At 36.7% G+C, this 13861-nt stretch overlaps 1 protein-coding gene across 5 annotated transcripts in view; it reads left to right on the top strand.

The window, feature by feature from the left end:
* Nucleotides 1-12655, top strand: part of DNAH3 (dynein axonemal heavy chain 3) — a 63840-nt gene extending 51185 nt beyond the window's left edge. For all 5 annotated transcript variants that reach the window (XM_038186972.2, XM_072023853.1, XM_072023855.1 and 2 more), the window contains 10 exons: nt 15-2156; nt 3369-3594; nt 3945-4189; nt 5052-5168; nt 6625-6779; nt 7778-7945; nt 9379-9521; nt 10101-10305; nt 11778-11915; nt 12099-12655. In XM_038186972.2, coding sequence (XP_038042900.1) covers nt 15-2156; nt 3369-3594; nt 3945-4189; nt 5052-5168; nt 6625-6779; nt 7778-7945; nt 9379-9521; nt 10101-10305; nt 11778-11915; nt 12099-12452 — 3893 coding nt within the window. In that variant the 3' untranslated portion in view covers nt 12453-12655. The remainder of the gene's footprint in view (nt 1-14; nt 2157-3368; nt 3595-3944; nt 4190-5051; nt 5169-6624; nt 6780-7777; nt 7946-9378; nt 9522-10100; nt 10306-11777; nt 11916-12098) is intronic.
* The last annotated feature ends 1206 nt before the right edge of the window (nt 12656-13861 follow it).

Raw genomic sequence — 13861 nt, 5'->3', positions numbered from 1 at the left:
TATGTGTAATATAGGTAAAATGATAGAAGACTACTGGGGGTCCTCTAGAAAAATTCTTGGAGATCTGAAATTCCTTGAGAGCTTGAAGGCATATGATAAAGATAATATTCCTCCTGCTATAATGAAGAGAATTAGAGAGAGGTTTATCAATCATCCAGATTTTCAGCCAGCTGTCATAAAAAATGTATCATCAGCATGTGAAGGACTATGCAAGTGGGTGCGAGCCATGGAGGTATATGACCGTGTTGCAAAAGTGGTTGCTCCAAAACGTGAACGTTTGAGAACTGCAGAAGAGTTACTGGATGTTCAAATGCAGAAGCTAAAAACAAAGCAAGCAGAACTTAAGGAGGTAGTTGATCGCCTCCAAGCTTTGAATGATGACTTCGAAAACATGAATGACCGGAAGAGAGAATTAGAAAATAATATTGAACTCTGCTCAAAAAAGCTTGTGAGAGCTGAACAACTAATTAGTGGTCTTGGTGGAGAGAAAGATAGGTGGACAGAAGCTGCACGACTATTAAGAATCCGGTACATAGACCTTACAGGAGATGTGTTGCTATCATCAGGAACTGTGGCTTATTTGGGAGCCTTTACTGTAGATTACCGTCTACAATGTCAAAAACAATGGCAGGTTCTGTGCAATGAAAAGAACATACCGTGCTCCAGTGATTTTACCTTAAGTAATACATTGGGGGATCCAGTCAAAATCCGTGCATGGCAGATTGCTGGATTGCCAATTGATTCTTTTTCCGTTGATAATGGCATAATTGTTTCTAACTCAAGAAGATGGGCTTTAATGATAGATCCTCAAAGGCAAGCTAACAAGTGGGTAAAAAATATGGAGAAAACTAACAAGCTGTCAGTTATCAAATTATCTGACACACATTATGTTAGGACATTAGAAAATGCTATTCAGCTTGGAACACCAGTCTTGCTGGAAAATATTGGTGAAGAATTAGATGCCTTCATAGAACCCATTTTATTAAAGCTAACATTCAAACAACAAGGAGTAGAATACATGAAATTAGGGGAAAATATAATTGAATATTCAAAAGATTTCAGGTTTTATATAACAACCCGCTTAAGAAATCCTCATTATCTTCCTGAAGTGGCTGTGAAAGTTTGTCTACTCAACTTCATGATTACACCTTTGGGTCTTCAGGACCAGCTTCTTGGAATTGTAGCTGCAAAGGAAAAGCCTGAACTAGAAGAAAAGAAAAATGAACTGATTGTAGAAAGTGCAGCCAACAAGAAACAATTAAAGGAAATAGAGGATAAAATCCTGGAGGTCCTTTCCAAGTCAGAAGGAAATATTTTAGAAGATGAAACAGCAATTAATATTTTGTCTTCATCCAAAGACTTATCTGAAGAAATTTCTGAAAAGCAAAAAATTGCTTCTGCAACTGAAATGCAAATAGATTCTACTCGAGTAGGGTATAAGCCAGTTGCTGTTCATTCAGCTGTTGTCTTCTTTTGCATCTCTGATCTGGCAAACATTGAACCTATGTACCAGTATTCATTGATTTGGTTCATTAACTTGTATGTTCAATCTATTGCTAAAAGCCAAAAGAGTGAAGATCTAGAAGAGAGAATTAAAAATATAATTGAGCATTTCACAGTAAGCATCTATAATAATGTCTGTCGTTCACTGTTTGAGAAGGATAAACTGTTATTCTCCCTCCTTCTGACAGTAGGCATTATGAAAGGGAAAGACCAAATAGATGATGAAGTTTGGCGTTTCCTACTCACAGGAGGTGTTGCTCTTGATAATCCTCATCCCAATCCAGCTCCAGATTGGCTATCTGACAAATCGTGGGCTGAGCTCGTACGTGCGTCTTCTCTGACAAACCTTAAGGGACTAATGGAACATGTAAGGGAAAATTTTTCGAAGTGGAAACTAATATATGACTCTGTAAGACCCCATGAAGAAAAACTCCCAGATTCGTGGAGTATGTTGATGGGGTTAGATCGCATGGTTATTCTCAGATGTTTGAGACCTGACAAAATTGTTCCAGCAGTGCAGGAGTTCATTGTAGAAAATATGGGAAGAACATTTATTGAACCACCTACTTTTGACCTTGGAAGAAGTTACAACGATTCCAGTTGTTGTGCCCCTTTGATTTTTGTGTTATCACCAGGTGCTGATCCTATGGCAGGTGAGATTGATACTTAAAATCCTTTTTTATCTCATTAAATGACATTGAATGTTAGTAAACTGATAATAGTGTAAGCCCCTTCACCTGATCTTTAAAGTGTCTTTAAAGCACAACACAGCAGTGAAGCAAGCATTTGCATCTGCAAATGACAGAAAAATTGTTAGAGGGTGGAATGAATGAAGTGGTGATGAAATATATGGATCTGTGAGCAGCAACTCAGAGGTCTGGGTATTTTTAACATCCAGACCAGTTTATAATTTATGTTTATATTACAATTCCTCCAGTTTGTGAGTTGCTCCAGTCTTTGTAACAACCCATTCTCCAGAAAGTTTCCTCCCCTGTTACTAATTAAATGGTGCATATGGCCAAAATGAAAAGCACATCTGTTAAATGTCCTTTAAAAAATAACCACCCAGATTATTTTTAAACCTGGTTTTCTGCCAAAACGATTGTAACATGGATCTGTACCATAAGGAAATATTTTCAGGAGGTACTGGCTTTGATAGCAAAGCAGTAGGATTACTTTCAAGCCAGATAATAGAATTATAGAACAGCTTGAGTTGGAAGGGACCTTGAAGCCCATGCAGTTCTACCCCGCTGTCACCCACTAGATCAGGTTGCCCAGGGCCTTGTCCAGCTTGGCCTTGAACACCTCCAGGGGTGGGACATCCGCAGATTCTCTGGGCAGCCTGTTCCAGTGCCTCACTGCCTTCTGAGTGAAGAATTTCCACCTAAATCTTGCGTCATTTAGTTTAAAACCATTCTTCCTTTTCCTGTCATTGTCTGCCCAAGCAAATAGTTGCTCTCCATCTTTTCTATAAGCCCCCCTGTAAGTATTGAAGATCTAAAGATTTGGTTCACAGCTCAATCCTGTAAAAGAAACAGAGAGAGTAGACAGGAGCAGCACAGGCTGGAACCGAGCACTAAGGGCTGAAGAAAATGGCAGCTATTTAACAGGGCTATTTTTTATTATTATTTTGTTTTATTATTACTTTGTACATCTAAATATCCCTCAAAAACACGGGATTGATACAGCGTTCGATACTACTTGTAGGTTGTTGAGGTGTTGTTGTTTGTTTTCATTTAAGTAAAATATCTATTGGCTTTTACACATTCGATTACTTTTTCCATTTTGAAAATAATGAATGTAATATGGATCTACTTTCTAACAGATTTTGTCTTTCTTTGCACTTGTGAAACTTGCCATCATAGGTTTGCTAAAATTTGCTGATGATGTTGGCATGGGAGGTACAAGCATTCAGACTATTTCACTTGGACAGGGCCAGGGCCCAATAGCAGCAAAAATGATTTCTCAGGCTATTACTGATGGAACCTGGGTAGTGTTACAAAACTGCCATCTTGCAACCAGCTGGATGCCTGCTTTGGAAAAAATCTGTGAGGAAGTTATAGTGCCAGAGAATACCAATGACAAATTCAGGTAGGAGTTTTAATATTTTGCTCTTTTTATGTATTTCTGGTTTGTTGAACACACTAGTAAAAACAAATTAAATTTAATTTTTATGAATAAGTACTTATAAGATTCATATTAATGTATAATAATAGAATAAAGATACCTAATCAGAATGTCATCTTTTCTACCTGTTTAATATAATCTGCTTTATGCTTTCATTTTTGAACAAATTTAGATGTTATCATCATAGTTAAAGAAGTGAAAACCAACCAAACAAATAAAAGCAGCACAACAAACCTAGTCTTCTGCAAATCAATACTGAGGACTTGTCAATATCAATGATTTTTTGATAATGTGCTTTTTAAAATTCTTTGCAGATTGTGGTTAACCAGCTATCCATCAGAAAAGTTTCCTGTTAGCATCCTCCAGAATGGCATCAAAATGACAAATGAACCGCCAAAAGGGGTTAGAGCGAATCTGCTTCGATCATACCTTAATGACCCCATCTCTGACCCTGCATTCTTTAGCAGTTGCCGGAAGCCAGAAATATGGCAAAAAATGTTGTTTGGTCTTTGTTTTTTTCATGCTATTGTGCAGGAAAGGAGAAACTTTGGCCCATTGGGTAAGGTTTAGGTTATTTTGTATATTGTTTCAAAAAGATTAGTAGTTTTGAAATGTATTATTGGAGACCCTCTGTAAAAAGCAATATTGTTTTTACCAGCATTGCAGGAGTGCAGTCTGTATTGTAAAGAACATAATGAAGTTCAAAAGCTGTTATTTTACAAGAATTCTTGTTCAGGCAAAGCTACTCTTGGAGCTACTAAAAGCGATACCCTGGGGGAGGGTTAGAAAGTATCAGTTTTCCAAGTAAATATATCATACAGTATTTGCATTAAATTATAGCTTACTAAATTATTATTAGTTTAATACTGTGATGATCACTAACTACAGTAATTTATCAAATCCAGTTCCATTTTAAATTTTCATCTTTAAAGACATCTTCAGTAGTGCTTTTATTTGTGTGTACTTTTTTTTAGCAAAGCTAGTGCATATGTTTACTTGGTGTAAAATCAAAGTTTTATGGCTGCTGTGTGTTGTTAATAATACAACCAAAAAGATAAGTTATATATCAGTAAGCTTATCTCCAGATAGCAAAAGATTAGCTGAATGTACCGAGTAGGTCTGTGCTCTACTTCAGGTAAAACACAATGTTTCAGGAGTGAGGGATGCCAAATATCTGTGCTGATGTTTTAATTGCATAGAATGATGGTTATAAAGCCTTAGGATACAATCCTGTAGTGGGGTCATATTTCTTAGTTGTACAATAAACAGCCTGGTAAATGCCAGGACTACATCTTGGTGTTATCTGGCAGCTGTGATCTTCAGCTCTGTAGTAGTAGTGTAATACCAATACCATCATTTCCTGAATATGGTTATCAGCACCGTGCACCACTTACCCTGTATATCTTTCCTGAATTGAACAGGTTGGAATATTCCATACGAGTTCAATGAATCTGACCTTAGAATCAGTATGCGACAGATCCAGATGTTTCTGAATGAATATGAAGAGATCCCTTTTGAAGCTCTGACATATCTAACAGGTATAGGTGTTGCACCCTCTAACACATACTGAGTTTGCTAGGCACTTCCAGCTGGTCCAGCGATAAACTGAGTACTTCACAAATGTAGTAGATTCAATTCAAGTTTACTTCCTTGGTCTTCCACATAATGACAAGTTGTATCCCAAACCCTCAGATTTGGTTGCTGTCTTGGCTTATATATAGCTAGAAGACTTACTAATGGTCCAGCAAACCTCCTTGTCTTTGTTGCATATATGTTAAAAATATGTCAGTAGCCTTAGCTGATCAATACGTCAGATCAAGTCTTACGAGATGTGGCTGAGGGAGCTGGGTTTGTTCAGCCTGGAGAAGAGGAGGCTCAGGGGCGACCTTATCACTCTCTATCAGTACATTAAAGGAGGCTGTAGCGAGGTGGGGTTGGTCTATTCTCCCACATGCCTGGTGACAGGACGAGGGGGAACGTGCTAAAGTTGCACCAGGGGAGTTTTAGGTCGCATATTAGGAAGAACTTCTTTACTGAAAGGGTTGTTAGGTATTGGAACGGACTGCCCAGGGAAGTGATGGAGTCCCCATCCCTGGAGGTCTTTAAAAGACATTTAGATGTTGAACTTAGTGATATGGTTTAGTGGAGGACTTGTTAGTGTTAGGTCAGAGGTTGGACTTGATGATCTTGAGGTCTCTTCCAACCTAGACAATTCTGTGATTCTGTGATACTGACAAAGTAAGCATTGGTGATTTGCCATAGGATGTGATTATCCTCATCAGTTTAAAGCAGTAGCTGTTGACCTGTGTAAACAACTTAGTTGCTGTGGCAGTTCTCATTCTCCAGAAAGACAGCTGCTTTTTGACATCTCCCTTGTCAATTCTATAAATATGATTCCTGATTTTTGCTATTATTATAATTAGCTTTATGAAGAAACAATATAGGTATATGCAGGATTAGGGTAATAACTGTGAGCTTTTAGCTATTTCCTGTACTTTATATCTGTGAAAACCTTCACTCACTACTTCCCCATTTCTTGTCTCCAACCCCTTCTGTATATTTGTGATCCCTTGTTTTCTATGGTATGCATACATAATCAGCTTTGAGTTTGTGTGAAAGGAACAAAACAAGGATCAGCTATCTCTCACTGTTCAGATTCTGACAGTTCTAAAAATTCTTACCAATGAGAATTGCAAGCAAAACAGCTGTAATTTGAAACATGCCGTTATTCATTGTGATGTGAGTTGCAGTTTCTCAGACCATCTCTGTGTTCCTTATCTTCCACCATCAAGACACACAGATTGGGCTCACAGTCCCAAAGTTGTTACAGTGCCTAATTTCCATTGAAACATTGGAAGTGCAGTGCCTAAAACTTTTTTGAAGATCTGTAGCTTCAGGATTGCAGCTTACTGGAGCAATACATCAATGTAAAACTATTCTTATTTGTTCATTAACTTTAATCTTTTCATTCTGATTTTCTCTGTCCTTTTGCAGGGGAATGTAACTATGGAGGAAGAGTAACAGATGATAAAGACAGGCGGCTTCTCCTGTCCCTTCTTTCTGTATTCTATAGCAAGGATATAGAGCAGGACAAGTATATGCTTGCACCTGGAGATGACTACTACATACCACCACATGGTCCATATGAGGTGAGGAGATAACAAATATAAACTCTCCCTGAATTGTTGTGAAGAAGTTTATCTACACTGCACTTTTATATGCTAAACACAACAAATAGAAAAAAACAACAACAACAAAAAACGAGATCACAAGGCCATGCCACACTATACAATTTAAGTATGAAATATGAATCTGGTACTTAATATCCCACCAACAGAGATGTAACAGTGTACAGTATCTTCCCATATTCTGCTGCATGTTGATGCAGAGAGCAACCTCTATGCAGGTTTTCAGTACAGTTCTGAAAAACCAGCACGAGTCAGGCTTAAGGAATTTACAGGGTAGTTCGGTACTCTCCTGCAATCACTTCTGCCTTAATAGCAATGATCAGGGTGAGAAAGTAGAATGGCGGGTATATACTCAATTTTTTCCTTTCTACCAGCTACATGGATATCACAAATAGGTGTGATTTGAGCACACTTATTTAGTCTGCAGTTGTAAGCGTTAAACATTCCTTGCGTGTTCTTTTATGTACATTTATTTTCCATGCTTTCACTTGCTACTTATATGAGGGTAGAAAGAACAATTTCTCAGTGAGTCTTTGAGCAGTTCAAAACTTTTATTTATATATTTATATATATAAAAATATATATTTATATATATTTATAATATAATATATTATTTATATATATATTATAATATCATTATAATATATAACAATACATATTATAATATATAATAATATATATTATAATATATTATAATTATATATAATTAATATAATATATATAATTAATTTCAAATAATTATATAATTATTATATATATATATATATATATATATATATATATATATATATATATATATATATATTTATCTGTGCAGCCTGGATGTGAATTCCTGGATGGTTTAACTGGGAATTTACATGTGTGGTTCTAAATGGGAATGTTCTAACAAAGTTGGAATTACTGATCATTTATGAATATATTATTGCATAATTTCTGTTATTTAATTGTTTCTTTTACAGTCTTACATTGAATACCTAAGAAGCTTGCCAATTACAACACACCCTGAAGTGTTTGGGCTTCATGAAAATGCAGACATCACCAAGGATAACCAGGAGACTAATCAGCTTTTCACTGGAGTGCTCCTTACCTTACCTAGAGAAGCAGGGGGAGGTGGCAAGTCCCCTCAGGTAACTGGGAAAGAAAGATCAACCTGCAGCCTGGAAAAGTGCCCTTTCCTCTTATGCCTTGGTTCTCAGAGTAATCCAACACCTCTCATCACACGAGTGTTGTGTAGATGTGTAGAGAAGAGGGTGTAGATGCATAGAGAAGTAGATGGATTTGAACTAGAAGAACCTTTAAAGATGGAAGATACAGTAAAGACTTTATATTCAAATAGGTATATCTAGGCATTAAAATACCACACAACCCCACCTAGTTAAATAGAACATGTAATTTGAATAAGAAAATTTCTGTCATATACCGTGTTTTATAACAGCACTTGAAGTGCTTCACTTCAGTCACGAATTGAAGCTAGAGCACAGTTAACAAGCACAGCTCCTAGAGAACCTCAAATCAAATCCCTGTCTAGGCACTTCTACAGTATGACATTCAATTTCGGTCTGCAAATTTGAATGTTAAGAGGTTCATGTACTAGCCTGACATCAACCATTATTGGTTGCATGAGTTTTCCTGTCATCATTAGGGAACATACTCCAGAGTGCTAGGAAATAATATCAAGCTAGTCAACTGTCAGGCAAGCAATATAGCCATAGCTAGAGGTGAAAGTCTTCGTCCTGGTGAAGTTTATGCTATAACGACACTTCCACTCTATTTTATTGTTCATTGAATGCTTAGTTTTTGAGGTATGATTTTTTGCTTTCACTTGGCTGCTTCAGTTTATACAGTCCCAGACTTAAATCTCTGTGTATGACTTGTGTGGCACAAAGACAGGCCAATCTGGCATAACGGAACCATGTGAACCCAGGCCTCACTGTTGTCTACACCTCCACGGGATCTGTTTGTGAAGGTGCTGGGAACTTCTTTTTCTTCATCTTGTCCTAGTGGTTCAGGTTACTTGGGCCCAATCCATGCCCCTTTGAGATGACTTTTCACACCCCCCTGATATCCTGTATTTTATACACATGGATTCTAGAAAAACTGAATTGATGGAGCCTCATTTCTTGTGAGGGTGTATAGTGATTGTATTCTCTGATGTTTAATGCGCTGAAAATTACGCTTCTCTCATGGCTGGGATGTTCACATTTTCATTATTCCCATGCTGCATACTTTGTCTTTTCCTTCATTGTGGCAATAGTAGGATTATGCTCATCTGTCCTGCTGCCTGTTACCTCAGAATTTGCCTAAAACCTTTTTTCAAATTAAACTCCAATTGTTAACAAATGTAAAATTATTAAGAAGAGAGAAGGAGCAAGCAGGCACATGCGGAGACAAACAAGATGATGAACAAAGAGAGTATGATCATGTAAGCATTAGGAAAATGGACTAAAATACTTATGTGGTTATACAGCAAAAACATATAGTCCATAATATTTTGAGGAATTTCTTGAATAGAAATAGGAAAAATGAAAAGTCCTAATTCACAGTAAGTTTGTGATTTCAGAAAACTGTTGAAGATTTGGCACAGGACATCCTTACCAAATTACCAAGTGACTTTGATGTTGAAGAGGTTATGAAGATATACCCAGTACTTTATGAAGAGTCTATGAATACAGTTCTTAGGCAAGAACTGATCCGATTTAACAGGTATGGTTCAATGTTTTGTGTAGCATTACTAAGACTGAAAAATGCTTGTTTGTCAGTGCTAGCTGCTGGCAAGCTTTGAACAGTTAAAAGCCTTTCACAATACGTGCTTCTTAAGATGGAAGATTATGCTTTAGATGAACCTTATTAGAAAAACCTGAAAGCCACAGCTGAGTACCTGAATATAGAAACAGAACCTACTTTCTTGGAGTGTGAACTTAAATCAGAATTGAATTTGTTTTGTTGAGATGGGGCAGCCTACATTATTCTTTTTAAGTTATATCAATTACCTTATATTCACAACACACTACATTAGCTACTGTCAGGATCTTAAAACTCTTGTAATTTGATTTCTTTTGTCTAGAACAGGAATTTTCCCTATCTTTCTTTTCTGTATCTGTGTGTGTTTGTTTGCTTTTTCCAAGTTAAATCAGAGTTTTGATTACTACATGTGGGATAAAGATTTTCTGACAGGATATTCCCAAGCTTTGATCAGCCCTTCCTTCAGGTTGGAGTTGGAGGTCTATAGCCAGATAAAAGTATATGTAAATAATGAGGTGGGAATTTCTTTTTTATCTGAAGGCTTACTGAAGTTGTTCGGAGCAGCCTTGTTAATTTAGGCAAAGCCATCAAAGGGCAAGTGTTGATGTCATCTGAACTTGAAGATGTTTTCAACAGCATGCTAATGGGAAAAGTGCCATCAATGTGGGCTGTCAAATCCTATCCATCATTGAAGCCGCTGGGCAGCTATGTGTCTGATTTGCTCTGTCGTTTGAACTTCTTCCAGGTATGCTAAACTGAGACTGACAGGTCTAAAGACTGGGTAGTTGAAAGCTGAATGGATAAAATTTGTATCTGTATTGTCCTCACTCAGCAGTACCCCCAGTAGCTCCAGATTGTGAACTATTTGCATACATTCATGACCAAATACACACTACATTAATAGCATTGGAATTTGCTGGGCCACTGCTCTGAAGGGTGAGTCCAGGAATATATTCTTTGGTGCTACTCCAGTGCAGCATTTAGTAGTTTCAATTTTTCTACTTCTAGAAGATGCATTTTATTTTCCATTGATATCATAATGACTTCTCTGCTCAAAGAACACTGAGCTAGGAGTAAGAATGCTTTAGAAACAAACCTATGGTGTATAAGAGGCACTATTATATTTTATGTGCGTGACTGAATTTCTTTGAAGTTAAGTAAACAGTGACACAACTTCCACATACCTTTTGAACACGCTGATTCTTTACTCAGCCTTCCATTATTTCCCTCGCATTCTTAGTGTACTCGTTAAATTGCTTAGAGTTTCAGATGTACCTTGAATTGCTGAGGTACTGAGATGTAGTGGAATCCCATGCAAATCATATGACGAGAAACCTAAAAAGAAGTGTCTGGAAGTCTTGTATGAGCAGCAGAGTTTCATGGTTGCTGAATTAGAGTACTATATGAGTTTCTTTAACTTGGCTCCTAATGGCTTAGGCTAGTGTGGGGACATTCTGTCCTTGCCTTACTGCCTTTATGATTTCCAACGCAGATACTAGTCCAAGATCTCCTTGTCTGGCATCTTTGTATAGGAATGATTTTCACTACAAGGTTCTTATTTGTTGGCTGTAGTGATAGATTGCCCTCATAGTGATAGAAAAAGATACTATGTGAGAAAATCCAACCTTTTTTCATGTTAGGAAATCTGGGTTTACAAGACTGTAAGAGAGGGTATATTGATAAAAGTATTCCTTGTTTGTTTGTTTGTTTGCTTATTGCTGACTAGCATCTAGACTCACACTATTTATAACCATAATATGGTTATGCTACTTTTTGAAATTTCTTTCAGTAGCGCTGAGTTCCAGTTGTTGAATGAGTAATTATTTTTGTTACCATCTAAAATAACCGACTTTGGTAATTTGTATATATATTTAGGGACAACATTATATATATATATATATATATATACATATGTATAGTGTGCATTTATATGTGTATATATATACATGTGTATATGTATATGTACACACACATATATATGTAATTTATAATATATATATGTGTGTGTGTGTGTGTGTGTATATATATAAAATATATAAATTTATAATATATGAATATATACTGAATGGTAGTATCCAGAGCATCCAATCAAGGCTTAGATCCTATTGTGCTGTTTAACTCTATCTCAGAAAAAGACAACCCTTTCTGGTGAATTTATACAGTGAAGCCACAAAATGTATCTTTAATTCTATTTGTTTTTTTTCTCTCCATATTCAGGACTGGGTCACCAATGGGGCACCCACAGTCTTTTGGCTGTCAGGATTCTACTTCACGCAGTCTTTTTTGACAGGTGTTTTACAAAACTATGCTAGAAAATACACCATACCAATTGACCATATTGGATTTGAATTTGAGGTAAGAAAATGCAGAGGAATTTTGTTTTTCTTGAACAGCTTGAAACATGTTCTGAAGCAGCAGGGAACAGAGTTTTCAAATGAAAAGAAATTGTATTTAAATGAGTAATTTCAGATTATCACGTACAGGATTTAATATACTCCAGATAAAAATAAAATAAAGCAAATGGTTTCATCATTCCAGGTGATGAAAGAGGAGCACACAATGGAAAAAATGCCGGAAGATGGAGCTTATATAAAAGGCCTTTTTTTGGAAGGTGCACGATGGGATAGAGAATCCTTGGTGATTGGAGAATCACTTCCAAAAATCCTTCATGATTCCTTACCCATAATTTGGTTCAAACCTGGAGAAAGTTCTAGATTTCGTCATATGAATATCTATTCATGCCCTGTATACAAGACAAGTGCAAGAAGAGGTGTCTTATCTACTACTGGCCACTCAACCAACTATGTTCTTTCAATTGAACTCCCTTCAGACAAGCCCCAGAAACACTGGATAAATCGAGGTGTGGCAGCACTATGCCAGTTAGATGACTGAGAGTATGCAAGTCAAAACACTCGTATTTTGTAATTAAAAGATACACTTTACTCCCCAATGGCTGCCTTTATTTTATTTATTTATTTTTAACATCACTACCTCCTGCTGTCTTTAAAGCAGCTCCCAATTTCCTTTGTTTTTTTAGCCATTCTCAGCCACTAGACAGGAGTGAGTGAAAATAGAATACTGCAAACAGAAACTTATTTCAAAGGCCTGTGCTTTGTCTTGCAATACATCAGAATAAACAGAACTCCCATCAAGCTGTGTGCCATCCATATTATTGCAAATCTTGTGAAATTCTAATATTATCAGCTTGCTGTTGTCATGGCGCCTTTTTTCCCCCAGTGAAATTGGGCCCAAAGAGTTTTGCTGCTAATTTTAATGGGAATCTAAGGCAGAGCTCTTGCAAATAGGACTCTCTGGATTTGCTTACAACTTCTATGTCCCAGGATAATATAGAGCAAGGAGGGAGGGCACAAGCATAGACTGTTCTCAACATGTAAAACTAATCCTCCACTAGAATTAACTGCCAGAGCTGTATTATAAAACTATAATATCTGGCACTCTTTGAACACGTGCCTCAGAACTTCTGTGGAAGAATTCTATATACCACATGCATTGGGAACCTGCCATTTCTCAGAGCAGTATACTTGTCTCATAATTTCTTAACTTTCTAATTTCAGTATTACTTACATACATATCCCAAGTACCTGATAAATGGAGCTATGTTTCCTTTCTCCCATGGTCTCAGTTCACTTCTTTGTCTGGCCCTCTTGCATGTGAGACTAATAAACCACCTGATATTTTGTAATTAAGCCTTTCATCAGAGAAGCTCAAGGTAGCTTGCAAACATTAATTAAAAATAAAATAGCCTGAACATCTTCAAAGCGCTATGCAGTAATTAACTAATCCCCACAGCATGCCAAGACGGTACTAAAGATGGATCATTAGACTTTTTGTACACACAGTATAAGGGAAACACAAAGATCAAGACAAGCATTTAAAAACAAAACAAAACAAACACATAAACATCCACTAATTTCAGGTTTTGTATTTTTTTTTTTCATTGCCCAAATTGCAGCATTTTAATGACTTGCTTGAAGCCTCACAAAGTCAGAGATGTAGCTTTAATTCAGCAATTCCTAGTATCCTGCTACAGTGGTACTACTAGGAACTTATCTGTTGTGTCATGCTTAGCTGTTACAGGAGAAAAGTGTTCATTATTGTTCTATTAACCACTGGTTTGTTTTATATAGCTATTCACGAAATAGCAACGTTTAAGAATGGCAACACACAGGTAAGCAAGAAGTAGTAAGAAGTATTTACAGGTATGTTGTACAGTGTTCTACATAATGAAATCCATAGGTAATTAGTACAGTATCTTTATGTATGTACCCTATTTAATGATG

This window comes from Anas platyrhynchos, chromosome 15 (assembly GCF_047663525.1).
Source record: "Anas platyrhynchos isolate ZD024472 breed Pekin duck chromosome 15, IASCAAS_PekinDuck_T2T, whole genome shotgun sequence".
Lineage (NCBI taxonomy): Eukaryota > Metazoa > Chordata > Aves > Anseriformes > Anatidae > Anas > Anas platyrhynchos.
The sequence above is the reverse complement of the archived record's forward strand: the minus strand, read 5'-3'. Positions and strand labels throughout refer to the sequence as shown.